At 50.9% G+C, this 13784-nt stretch overlaps 1 protein-coding gene across 2 annotated transcripts in view; it reads left to right on the forward strand.

Moving 5' to 3' along the window:
• The first annotated feature begins 681 nt into the window (after window positions 1-681).
• The window catches only part of LOC132449632 (disheveled-associated activator of morphogenesis 1-like), a 44098-nt gene continuing 30995 nt past the window's right edge, over window positions 682-13784 (forward strand). The window contains exons 1-2 of one of the 2 annotated variants that reach the window (XM_060041378.1): window positions 682-1244; window positions 13362-13720. In XM_060041378.1, coding sequence (XP_059897361.1) covers window positions 13538-13720 — 183 coding nt within the window. In that variant the 5' untranslated portion in view covers window positions 682-1244; window positions 13362-13537. The remainder of the gene's footprint in view (window positions 1245-13361; window positions 13721-13784) is intronic. The other variant, XM_060041379.1, reaches the window with a different exon arrangement.

Below are 13784 nucleotides of genomic sequence, written 5' to 3' on the forward strand. Positions count from 1 at the left end.
CACACTGACTCAAACCGAGTCAAGGCAGAACGTTGAACAAGGCCAGAAGCTGCTTTGCTGCCACCAGCACATTTCTTTAATATCACCTGTGCTTGGGTGTATACTTGAGTGCATACTCTCTCTCCCTTAAGTGCCTCTTTCGCTCTTCATCGCCCCCTCCCCATGGTTTCTTTCTATCCGTCTGTCTTATGATGTCTCTCTCTCCAACTCCTCCACTGTCTGTCTTTCTCTCATATTCACATTTCTCTCTCACTGTCTGCATCTCTTGCAGTCTCTATCCCTCCCTCTCTCTCTCTCTCTCTCTCTCTCTCTCTGTGTGTGTGTGTGTGTGTGTGTGTGTGTGTGTGTGTGTGTGTGTGTGTGTGTGTGTGTGTGTGTGTGTGTGTGTGTGTGTGTGTGTGTGTGTGTGTGTGTGTGTGTGTGTGTGTGTGTGTGTGTGTGTGCGCGCGCCTCACACCTTTTCCGTTGTAGCGCTTTGTGTCATTTTTTTTTCTACCACCGCTCTTCACTCAACGAGCTCCTCTGCAAACAAACCACTAAACACACACCAGTCTGCCGTGTAGAGCTGCAGCCTAGAGGAGAGGGAGGGAGGGAGGGAGGGAGGGAGGGAGGGGGGGGAGGATAGAACTAGGCGGTGGCCAAGCCTCTGCGTCATCCTATGAGGACGCAGAGTGTTTAAAAGGGGCGTGGCCGCCGGGCGGTAACATCTGTGTACCTCTCCTCTCTAGCCCCACAGAGAGAGAGAGAGAGAGAGAGAGAGAGAGAAAAAGAGAGCGGGTGAGTGAGAGAGAGAGAAGCAGAGAGAGAGAGAGAGGTGAGGTTGAGAGTGAACACCAGAGATCCGTTTGTGCTTCGCTCGTGACAGACAAATGTTGAATTTGGTGGAGCTGTTACCACCCGCGAGACATCACAGGAAGTACTCTCCCGTCAGCCGCGGCGCCACGGCCCCTCAGAGGTCTCGAGGGACAGGACTGACTCTGGCTGCGTCCGGGACTGTCGTTTATCCCGTTTTTTTCCGTTTGACGTTCTGCCGACGAGGAGGTGTGCTTTACCGGTTCCATCCCCCGGGGGGGATTGAGAGGAACGGGGAGATAGCTGTGGGTGTGAGCGGAGCTTGTTGCGTTATTCATGATTTTGCGTTGCTGCAAAAGAAAAAGACCCATGCATGTGGATACTGCGATGAGCGGCGGGCGTCCGAGCAGCGCTTACAGCAAATGAGGACCAGGACGCTGTCCGTAGCCGGGGTAAGCTAGGAAACGCTGAATGAACGCAGGCTGTCGCCCAGCTGCCGGTAATCAAATGAGAGCCAGGGAGGGGGGGGGGGGGGGGGGGGGGGGGGGGGTGGTGGTGGTGGTGTGTGTGTGTGTGTGTGTGTGTGTGTGTGTGTGTGTGTGTGTGTGTGTGTGTGTGTGTGTGTGTGAGACAGGTTTTAAGACAGGTCTTCATCTGTTTAAGGCTATCTGTGTGGGTCAATCTCCCTCCTCCGTGTGTGTGTGTCTCAGACAGACAGAGAGGGACTGGTTTTAAGATAGGTGTCTGTTTGAAGCTCTATCTGTGTCTGTATCTCCCCCTCTCTGTGTGTGTGTTCGTGCATGGCCGTGCTGCATGTGAAGGAGGTGTGCCCTCTCCCTCTCTTTGGATTTTGTGTGTGTGTGTGTGTGTGTGTGTGCACGGGCGTGCACGTGGAGGAGGAGTGCTCCGTCCATCACTCCTCGATACGGAGAAAATTCCGCTTGCTGGGCGGGGGGGTGGGGGGGCGAGGTGGGTGTCACGTCTGTCTAATTAGGAGGTGTCTGTGGCGCGGCAGGGGCCGACGTTGCCGTAGGAACGGCTGGGTGGGAGTAGGATAGTGGGGGGTGGGGGGGGTTCTGGGGGCCCCTGGGGTGAGAGAGTTGTCCCGTGAATGCGGGGAATGCCCCGTGTAATGACAAGGTTGCTGTGCCGAGTGTGTGTGTGTGTGTGTGTGTGTGTGTGTGTGTGTGTGTGTGTGTGTGTGCGTGTGCGTGTGTGTGTGTGCGTGCACTGCACGCACACACACGCCCAAAACAAACGCGTGCACGCACACACTCGCACACATCCCCTCTTTCGTCACCGCCTGGCCTCTCCCCCCCCCCCCCCCCCCCTCCCCCCCCTCACTCAATTATGTGAGTGTGTGTGAAAGATAGGACGAGCGAGGAAGAGCGAGAGGAAGAGCGAGAGGAGAGGGGGCTAGGCGATGACATACTTATCTTCCGGCGAGAGGAAGGAGGCCGCCAGCCAGGTCGATAATGGGGTCAGTGATCCGGAATGTCACCTTGGAACGAGGAGGAGGAGGAGGAGGAGGAGGAGGAGACGATGCTGCTCTCCTCCTCTGTTTGCGCTTCACCTCCTGCCGTCACCTCCTGCCCTCACATGTCTACCCCTGCTCCGACCCACGTCTGGTTGTTATGTTGGTGTATATTTGTTTTGCTGTGTTGTTGGGTCCGTCTGCGTGTGTCTTTCTTCTGTCTGTGTGTGTGTGTATGCAAGTATGTATGTGTGTGTGTGTGTCTCTCGCACTCTCCCGCTCTCGCTCTCTCTCTCCCACAACGGATTGTGTTACAAAACGGGTCCAAACCCACTTAGCCCAGACCGATGGTTTTAAAGATGGAAGTCAGTTCCTATGTTTGTCTTTTTAATCCGGTCTGATTGCGTAGAGCCGGACGCAGCCGGAAGATTCGCCGGCTGAGCGATGGCAAGCTGGACCCCCTCTCCCTCCCTCCCTCCCCCCACTCCTCCCTCTTTTAATCCTTAATGGCTCTCCCCCTTTCGCCTGTTTTTGTTTTTAACCCCCGAATTAGAGAGACAATCCTATTTTCCGCCGGCCCCTCCGATGGCGAAGCCGGGACAGATTGGAGGTAACGCCGCAGCAGACGAGCAGAGCTTAGGCTGTTTCATCCTCCCCGATTCCACCACCCGTCATCCTTACTGCTGCGGTCGCCATGGCAACTGAGTGGGAGACGGGAAGGGAGGGAAGGGCAGGCGGTGGGGGGTGGGGGGGGGGGGGGGATTGCAGTTTGGATGCAGGGCTGGCAGTCCTTCAGATGTGCTCTCTGCCTGTGTCAGGACGGAGCACCTATAGATGTGCGTTGTTATAAATAGTCCCAGACGAAGGAGTTGATGTACGTTGCACTTTCTTTCAGACACACACTGATAAATGGATGGTTCATCTAAAAGGTTAAGATGGTTTCCTGGTTTCAATCCACAGTCTCCGCTACTTCATGGTTTCAAGTCCCGGTGGTCTATCCTCTCTCTGCTGATGTCTGTAGTCGGTCTGATCTGATTCACGTTTGGGTGCTGCAGCTGCATACTCCAGGCTGCCGTGGGTCTGTCCTCGTAGGAGGCCGTGAATTAACCCGGAGGCAAAAAATGCTTAGTGTGGAAAAAGTCAAGGTGTGGCCCGGAGGACGCTCCTGTGAGGAATGCGAGTCCCTCCCTTACGTTGTGCGTGTGTACATGAACGCCTCTCTTGACTAATGGAAAGAATGGTGACTGGGCGACCCTAGGGCCTATGGAAGGATTTCGTTATACGACATATGGTGACCCGTAAAGGATTTGTGGTGTAAATGTCTCGTCTGACTTTGTTCCGCTTGTAACATTGTAGTTTCAATGTGTATTAATAGACTGAAGCGTTCTCAATATACAGTAGATAAATCATTGTGTTTAGGGGTGTCGATCAAAGAAAATGGGGGGAACAAACTGGAACGTTTACGTTACTTTTTAAGTTACGTATTCAAATTAAGAGCAAAGTGTCATGCTAATAATAATCTCTTTTGCATTTCACTTTTGAAACGTTTACTGCCAGAGACCTACATCCAATTATTGAATCGAGCTCTTAAACCAGACGTCTCTCTGGACGCTGGCCAACGAGACCCGACTGAAACGGCCAGGCCCCCAACACTGTGGACGAGCTGATTATCACGCGCTAAGCAGGCCCATGTCTGCCCCGGGTCTACCCTTCCTGCAGAGGGCCTGACCCAGGCAAGAATGTCAACACGGTGAAGGGCTGGGGGGGGGGACTGGAGAAGAAGGGAGAGCCTCAGAGGCCGTAGGCAGAACAAGTTTGACGGCCTCATCGCGAGGCAAGAACAACAGCCTTTTAACCCCCCGAGCTTCCCTCCCCGTCCTCCCCTGCGTCTCACCTCCCTGACGCTACACGTAGACGCGCTGAACGGCCCCGCCTCGGATCTCAAAAGGGAGGACACCCCACCCGTTGACTCCCACAGAGAGAGGCCATGGGAGGGGTTCCAGTCCCGTCGAGGCGGGGTCATCGCCGGTCACTCGAGTAAGGAGCGCCCTAGACAAAACGGTTTGATGTCGAGAACAACCTTTTTAGTAGCTGGAGGAACTACAGCTCAAGTTTTATGCTATGCACTGGGCTTCCCGCTGCACTTTGCGTGGGTCAACCGGGTGGTTCAGAGAACGTCCAAAGGTTGAACGGTGAGCGACGGCAGCTAAATCCCGAGTACATTAACCCACAAAGCCTCCTGCTTTATCAACAAAGAAGCGGCCCAACCCTTACGGGCCCTACCATGAACAGAGCAGCCGTCTCTCCCCCGGCTACCAAATCGACTGACAGTAAGCCGCTGAGGCCGTGATTTTAATCATCGCGGCATCGTCCCGAGCTTGGCGCTGGATAGGGTCAACAAACGCTGCTTATCCGTTTTGCGTCAGTGCAGTTTTTGCTTTTGTACGTGAGGAAAGGCAAAACCTAAAAGATCCGTCGTGACAATTCATCAGGGTGGGGGGTGAAAGTGTACCGCTGTGGCAATACTCTTCATTTTACGTCCGCCCAGTTGCACTCGGTCTGTGTTGAAAAATGTGGTCGCTGGGTGTGGATGATGTTTGTCGTTTGTCAGAATGACTTATCACGTGTAGTTCGAGTCACTCCTAAAGCATGATGGGTTCCTCGGCTTCCTCTGCTAACACAAAGGGTATGGCCGATGTAAAGATCACCCTAATGAGGCCCCAACAAGTCTTCTGCTTTGAGCAGCAACTCATGCCACTTGTACAACACCTATGAAAACTGTAATAGCATCACATAATTCCCCGCTTCAAAGAGACAGTGCTGGCGTCGTCCTGCGTTCCTAATACCAATGAAACAATACATCTGTGTAGTGCGTGGCTGGCATGGGGCCAACCTTATTTCCCTCCTCCTAAAACCATCGCTGCTAAGTTACAGCTTGACAGAAGAAGTAAACAAACGCATGTGCGGCGGTATCATCCTTGCATGTCAATGCACCTCCCTCTTGCTTCTCCTTTTATGATGTTTTAATGAAAAGGGATGGATTCCGCTGAGACCGGAGACACGCGATGGCTCTTCTTCAGCGGTGGCCCTTGCACGTTCTTGACGACAATGGCACCGCACAGCACCGACGTAATCGTGCCTTATCTGTCGTCCTGTCTGCTCGAAGACACGCTGAGCGGGAGAATAACACACCGGCGTCCCCTTTGGTTGCTTCATTTGTAAGTGTCAGCCACATGATTTAGTTTAGAATTACACATTTAATATTTGCTGGCCCTCATCGTCCATAATTACACTGAACACGCCAACTTCCTGAAAAAGAAACCCCGTATGGGACTGTGATCGGCACACGGGCCGAGCTGTCAAAAGCCAGCTGTGCCACTTCCCTTTTGAAATCCTAGTAGCAAAACTTTACCCCCCCCGGCCCCCGGCCCATGGGAAAACCGCGCCACACGTTTCTGTTTGACACCTCATGCGTACGTGTTAAACGGACGCAGAAGACCACAGTCTATCGTCGGGTCGGTCTGGTATCTGGTCCTCATCTCTCTCGGCCGCTCCGCAGTCTCCGGGTCCGTCGGTTAATCCGGTAATCCGAGCTGGGATCTCACGCACCCCTCCCCCATGTCACCCACACGCTCCAAGAGGCTGCCCCCCCCCCCTCCCCCCCTCTTTGTCACGAAGCGATACGTAGGCCTGCCTGCACGGACCTGTGCGGGCCGGTGCCTGTGCGGGCCGTGCTCGGGGCTCGGAAAAAGCACAACGTCTACTCCGCTTTGATTTCGATCGTCTGCGGCCCGGTCTGACGTCATTGCCAGCTTCAGACCGTGCAACGCCTGAGATAGAATGTGCTGTTTTAGTTAAGCCATTTTTGTAGACACTTATGCAAAGCAACTAACGGTTAATTCAGATAGCAGGTCAATAAAACGATAGTAGGCATTTGGACAAATCAGCTAGTGTGAAATAGATCACCCCTTCCTTCAGACCTCCTTTCAAAGCCACTCCCCCAAAACATATAAATAGCTAGCTAGCTTTAAGAGGAAGTCTGCCTGGCAGATAGATAATGATGAAGAATAACTTGGAGTATTTGATTTAATGCAGAGTCACAACAAAGGAATCAAAGATGAGGGGGAGTGATCCTCCTGGAGAGTGAAGGATTGGCCATGGTTGAAAGCAGCAATGGAGGGAGAGAGCCAGGCCAAGTTAATTTACAATGCACCAGGGGAGGAAGTGGACACGTCTGCAAGGATGCAGGACCGCTGAAGAATCTACACATGAAAGAAGTCAGGAGATTGGCAAGTCCACAGTATCAAAGTTTGGGGCTACTGGGCAATGCAAATGCAAACTAGCTTTATACCTTTCAATTAGAGAGAGGAAGGGAGATATAACTAGGTGCTAGGAGATGTATACAAATGCCTTCAATTGACTAGTAATTAATTATATAAACAAGGTTTATATAATTTATATTTTTACGATTTATACTTTTTTAACAGTTAGGCAATCCGATCCTTTCACTGGACCAAATCAAATTATTGGAACAGCTTTTTTTTTACGCCTGCAACGGCCACAGATGTTTTTTTGATTTGATTTATTGATTGCTGTCAAGAGAATGTCAACAATTAAGACGGAAAATGCTTCTAAAATAAACAGCCAACCCTAGCTTTAAAAAAAATCTGTGAGGGAGTTTGGGCATCTTGCTCAAGGATCTCTAAAGGCTGGTCTGTGAACATTGGAGATCAAACCCACCACCGTCACTAACCACTACACTATCCTAACCCCCCCCCCCCGCCTGTATATACCAGAGACTCACAAACTCTGCATGTTTGGCTCCTGGCTCTACGTAAGCATGTTTGGCTGACATGATTCTATTGCACAGGGCCTAGCACCTACTGGTACCATTAGGTTGTAAGTAGAGCCCTCGCTTTGCACAACATCTGGCTTCGTAATACAGCAGCAGTTTAGCGTCACTCCCAGCTCTCTGGTTCAGGTTAAAGGTGCAGTAGGTAAAATTTAAGAGCTATTATTGAAGTGCAATTTGTAGGAAATAGCATAGCCGTAAGTCAGCTATTAGTGAGTGAAATATGCTGGGGGAATTTCTGTTTTGAGTTGACTAGGCCTGCCTCTGTGGGAACCTTTTAGATTTTAGACCGCTCCCCGTTTATTTCTGACCAAAGCAACTCTTCTGTAATTGGTTCAGGGATTGCATCTTGCCTTTCCATCCGACTGAGTGAAATGAACTCTTCTTACTGGCAGAGAAATGCAGGTAGGGAGAGAGCATTGGTGGCAGAGAGAGAATTGATTTATTTTGGTTGTTAGCTTTCAAAATCAGGGTTGGGACCAGTAATGATCGGTTATCATGATTGATGATATGAATTACGTTTTCAATCAACGGTATTACGACTATTATCCATTAAAATCAACTTTCATACTATCACTTAAAAAAATAAATCAAAAGGTTTGTTGAGGCAACAACAACGTTTTCAATGTGGACTTTGGGAGTGTCTTCAGGGCTCAGACGGTGTAATGTAATGACATTGCATCCTGGGGTCCAACGTCAACTCCACCCGCCCACACACACCACTTAACCGCTCCCTGGGAACGTCCATTATTCCTCTCAATAACTATTTTTCCCTAGTTACTATTATTGTGTTCCATTTGGCACAGCATGGCTCGTAAAAGTGTTGCCTGCAAGGTGTTGACAACGACCCCTTAGCCCACGAGGCATAAACATCATTACCTCCCCCAAAACCCGAAACGGTACACATCCGCACAAAGCCACCGCGACTGCGTCAGAGCGATGCAACACGCTGGCGAACGCCAACGGTATAATTAGATGAGCATGACAGTTGAGCTAATAACCCAACCGTCTGAGATAGCCGGAGAGTGACGGAGAGCTCCACGATGTGTTGGCGGTAGCGCTTGTATACCGTGATGTGCTGGCAGTAGCTCTCGTATGCCACGATGTGTTGGCGGTAGCTCTTGTATGCCGTGATGTGTTGGCGGTAGCTCTTGTATGCCGCGATATGTTAGCGGTAGCTCTTGTATGCCGTGATGTGTTAGCGGTAGCTCTTGTATGCCGTGATGTGTTAGCGTTTGCTCTTGTATGCCGTGATGTGTTAGCGGTTGCTCTTGTATGCCGTGATGTGTTAGCGGTAGCTCTTGTATGCTGCAGTGTGTTAGCTGTAGCTCTTGTATGCTAGCTTGTATGCTAGATACACAGTCCACTCCAGGAGCAGCAAAGTGAACGGTTAGAATGTTATTATTTGTTTCGGGGTTCATTAAAGTTTTATCCAGTCTAAATCCAATCCCTAAATCAGAAAAGAAGATTAAATGTCCTGAGCAATGAAAGGCTCCCCTTGGAGGGCTTTAACACAGCTGGTGTTTTACTGTCTTTGTGAGGACATTTTCTACTAGGGCAACCGTTCTGGCATTCAGGCGTAGGGAACCTCATTAAAGATAAAAACCTTAGATAGATAAAGCGATTTATTGATTTATTATAATCAGATGGCAAACGTAGCTAAAGTGTCTGTATAGATGGGGGAATCAATTGTACAGTATGCAATGTTAAATTGAATCCCATTAATAATTGAGACCATTATTGCATTTACCCTCCTCCCCTAATCAATTGATGACTTGGAAGGACTTTCTGGCGATGTCACAGGCCTTTTAAAGTCCCATTGAATATTCCAATGGTTAAACAACACAACACAGCTTTGGAACCCAGATTGTGCTGAGAGAAGCCATATGGTCGGGGAGAAGGTATTTCACACATCTGTTCCTAATACATGACTGTCCACTGTTGCTCTCTCCAAGGCCCTGTACCCTCTCCTTACAGTTTCTCGCAAACGTTATTTTTTTATTAACATCGGGTTTAGGTTGACCTTTTCCGATGCGTCGCTTGCAGAAAGGCTGAACCGAAATGTATTCACGATGTCGGCCAACAGACACGTCACTTTAATTCAGTTAAACAGTTAAACACTCAGTAGGTTGGATTCTTTTTGTTTTAGTTCACTGTCAAAATGTGATTGTTTTTTATTGATAGCATGGGACACACTCGACTTAATTGACAGCACTCGCTGTAATTGACTGCATTATTAATCCTCGGGGCCAGGAAGGTTTATACGCCTGCAGCAATAATGTCTCCAAACAAACTAACCCAACCATCCCCAAACGTTCCTGCGCGTATCTTTATCGAGAGTAGGAATTCCATGCTTGCTTTGTGCGATGGACATCCAAACTCCCTAAGGGGGGTTTCTTGATAGTGGGGCTATTAATCATGACTGGGCCCCTACAGAAAGACCTTGTTAAAGCAGAGTGCAAAGGCAGGGAGGGTACAGAAGAGGCTGAGAAGTGTATTAAAAGACAGGGCGATGAGGAGTGTGTGAGGGCGGTCAGCAGTTGCTCAGAGTTCACTCACCCACCCCCTCACCACATCCCATCTCTCTCGTGCACATGTTCCACGAAGCGCCGAGCGTGTGTTTTGTCCAAGACACAGCGCACTTCGCCGGCCTTCTGTCTCTTCTCCAGCCCGAGCTGTCAGAGTCGGCCTCCCCTTGCACCATGCACTGGCTCCCACACTCCCCACTGCTCTCCCACTGAACACCGGAGGCTTCTGGGTCGTACGCTCTCCCCGGAGCCCCAGGCCGGGACCCCGGCCCTACCACAAGGGGCAGCAGAGAGCCAGGCCGGTCAGGGATGGAACAACAAGTGGTCCGCAAACAAAGACCGAAGTGTGGCCGCCGCATGTGTGTGGGCGGCGGTTATTATCGTGTGTGTGTGTGTGTGTGTGTGTGTGTGTGTGTGTGTGTGTGTGTGTGTGTGTGTGTGTGTGTGTGTGTGTGTGTGTGTGTGTGTGTGTGTGTGTGTGTGTGTGTGTGTGTGTGTGTGTGTGTGTGTCAGTTATAATCGTTTAACGTGTGTCTCTATCTGTTTGAAGCTGTTTTGTGTCAGATAAATGAATAGGCGTTGTGGAACTAAACAAAGAAGGAAAGCAGTTTTCAGTACATCAGAATAACAAGTGGTCGACTACACCGTTAAGCCGGACATTTAGTGGTTGTATTCATTCGTTAAGTTATACAAGCTAGTGACCCCTCTGTAGATGTTCCTGTGCGTGCATCAGCCGTGGTGCACCCGATCACGACTGTTGTCCAAACAAACGTCATCTAGAATCTTCCGCCTACAACCACCCATATCCCGGTGGTTCCTAGGAAAAGGAGAATTGAACCACGAGGCTCTGTAACGTTTGCACCGAACCAAGAAGGAGAACGCAACGGCATTCTCTGTTCCCCCAGCGTTCCCAGGACTGCGGTCTCAGGAGTTGCGTGGCGCTGGAAGTTGTTGTGGTTTGCAGGCCGTTCGGGGTCACAAGGCCTGCCCCCGACTATGACTGGAATGTCCTCCTGTTCCGACAGGCCTCTGCCGCGGCGGTGCACTTGGAAACTTGACCCCACCCTGCCTCCCCACCACCGCCGCCTCCGCCCTGATAGACGTGTGTGTGTCTCTTGGCCCGACGTCTCGAGTCCTCCACTCTCCTCGACACGCTCTGTGTTAATGAAGTTACGGCGGCAGTGTCTGTGCCCGCCACTTCACGGCCCGTTGTCAGCGCTAATGTGCTAACCAGCGCTTGGCTTCGCTCCTCTTGTCTGGGTACCGCTTTTGTTTGGTCTATTTACGGCGCTCTTGTCTATTGTGTCAACGTTTTCCGCGCATTGGCGACTGAGTGTTTTGTTGGCCGTTAGACCGCCGGGGAGCACAGAGAGTTTACACTAAAGAGTTTACGTTTGGTGGGAGCTAATGGACGAGGTGGGCACGCGTTTGTGGACTAATATGGTCAAAGAAGACAATGAAACGCTCCTCTGGGAGGGTTAGGGATGAGGTCCACCGTCTGGCCTGGCCCCTGCGGTGTCCGTCCGTGCTGCAGTAGTCTATTTGGGGAATAGTCGAGGATATGTCTCGATAAACGCACACGTCGACGTGTCGGGGAGACGTTTACTTTGTGGGCTTGCTTTGTCCCGTGTGATGTTAAGGGTATGTCCAAATAAACGCACGAGTCGCTGTGTGAGGGGAGATGGGTTTCGCTGGCGCTATCCCGTGTGTGTGTGGGTAATGGGACCGCCTTTTGTGGTCGCCTGCAGATAGAGCGAGACCTCTTTGTTATGCACTGCACCATCGGTCCAATTCTTTAATGCTATGAAATGGCACTGTTTGATAGTGTGATCTAAGACATGTGCCACATCATCAAACATAATCTACGAATAAGGAGGTATACTAAGTAACATAAGTCACATTTTCACCTTATGTCTGCATTTTTTGTCAAACTTTATGGGAAAAAGGCTAAATGCTAACCAGACACTTCTCACCCCAGTGGGGAATTGTACGAATACCAATGCTTAGAATTAGGCTGCTGGTACCATTTTAAACATATCCAACCTAGTTATCAAGGCATCGGACAGGACTAACATTGTCTTAAGATTGCTTTGTTTGGAGAAGAGTTTCTCACGCAAAGCCTGCCAGCAAACAAAAGACTGAAGGGAGCTGATTAGCTTATGATATCATGAGTGTTTCTTTCTTTGGCGGTGGTATCAAACCATAAATTCACTGCAGTGAGGTCAGAAGCCCTTCCATTTTCGCTAAAAATGTGAAATGGATTCCTCTGCAAGGAATTCGGAATCCACCAATGCGATGTCACTGTGCCAGTATCTGAATACACCCCATGACAGCTGAGATTTCCGTGTAGATTGGATGGTGGGCGCAGGCTGCAGTTACTCGCCGCGATCCCGCCCGTTATCCACCCGACAGCTGGTAGAGCAGCAGCTGGGAGAGTCAAACATTTGTTTAATGATGCGCAGTGAGCAAGCGGGCAAAGTCTAGCCCGGCCGTGCACAATATTGCCCGTTACTCATACTCTGTAAGAGTAAGGCCCTGTTTTATTATTTTACCACCATCTGTGAAGCTTGTAAGCTATTACTAGTCATTTACTACCCTAGCGTCATCATACCTGGGGGATTCCACATGTATGACGGATCTGTCTATTGTATGTCTGTGTGGAAACTCACGCGTGTGATATCACTATAATAGAGTAATGGCTAATAAAGTCACACCTGGTGTTTATAATAGAGGCCCTTTTTAAGTCGAAGGTGTGTGTCCTTGGATGTCATAGCTGAGTCATTACAGCTCTCACACACCTGCAGTACAATGAAAAATGTAAGAAAAAAAACATGGCTCCAAGACTGATTCATAACCTTAACAGCATGTTGTAAGTGAAGACTGTCCCTGTTTGTATCGGCTTCTGTTGAAGGAGGACTCTTGAGTCCACTGATCCACACCAATAGAGTCCCTAACTCAAACCCCAGTCCCCAGCCACTCTATCTCCTTCTGTCAATTAAAGCCATCTGTGCTTCGTTCTGCTGAACTGGCACAATACGTCTTTCCCCCAATTAAGAAGTGTCGCAACAGCATCATCAACCCCGAACAGAGTTAGGTAATATCTGGGGAGAAAAGTGTGGTGAAGTCATAGCGTCAGCGCGTATTTCCTGCTAACACGCAGCGCATGTTTTGGGAATCGAATAGTTGGGCTTTGTTCAAGATTTGTCGAGTTTGGTTTCCTCCGAGTTGGTTTTCAACATGGGGGGCTATCGAGAACAACAACAACAACAACAACAGTTCTAGCTGTTGTTCCCAACAGCCTCCCATTGAGACGCATTATCCGTTTAGCTCCGTCGACGGGAACAGCATTTCCCTTGTCCGACCAGAAAACCCGCCTGGCTTCCGAGATACTGGAACCACTCGCTCGTCCACTGGGTCTCCGGAGAGTGGATGAGGCTCAGACCGCTTCAGTCCGTACGCTGTCTGCAGACCTGCGCAATGGTGTGTGTGTGTGTGTGTGCGATGCTGTGTGTGACGATGCGGACGGCAAGTGGTTTATCAGCTCCCCCGGGGTGGGGGTTGTGCTATCAGCCGGAGGCTAATTCTGCGGCTCTGATTCGAGAGGCCAATTGCACTCTGAGAGGTCTAGCCACTTACTCTCCTCTTTCGGAGGACTCTCCAGATCTCAGCCTATCCATGAACCCGTTCTCTCCTCTCCCCCCCCCCCCACCTGCAGTTCACTCTGACGGAGGACCGATTGTGAGGCGGAGGCGGCCTTGAAGAGGCCATCCCCTCCCCCCCCCCCTCCCTCCCTCCCTCCCTCCCGCCCTCCCCCCCTGGGATAAGCTCCTCCTCCCGCCCCCTCCCCCTCCCCCCCCCTCCCCTGACCCACCGGCAGCAGCCAGAGGGACCATGGCCCCGCGGAAGCGTGCGGGGGGCCGCGGCGGCCTGTCCTTCATCTTCTGCTGCTTCAACGGCAACGACCCTCCGGAGATCACGTACCGGCTGCGGGACGACTTCGCCCTGCCCGTCATGGAGCCCTCGCTGCCCATGCCCGGCCTGGACGAGCTGGACAACATGTTCGCCGAGCTGGTGGTGAGTGACGCACGCACGCACTCACACACACTCCCCTGGCCTGAGATGGTGGGTTGGTTTTGAG

This window comes from Gadus macrocephalus, chromosome 21, assembly GCF_031168955.1.
Source record: "Gadus macrocephalus chromosome 21, ASM3116895v1".
Taxonomy (NCBI): Eukaryota; Metazoa; Chordata; class Actinopteri; order Gadiformes; family Gadidae; genus Gadus; species Gadus macrocephalus.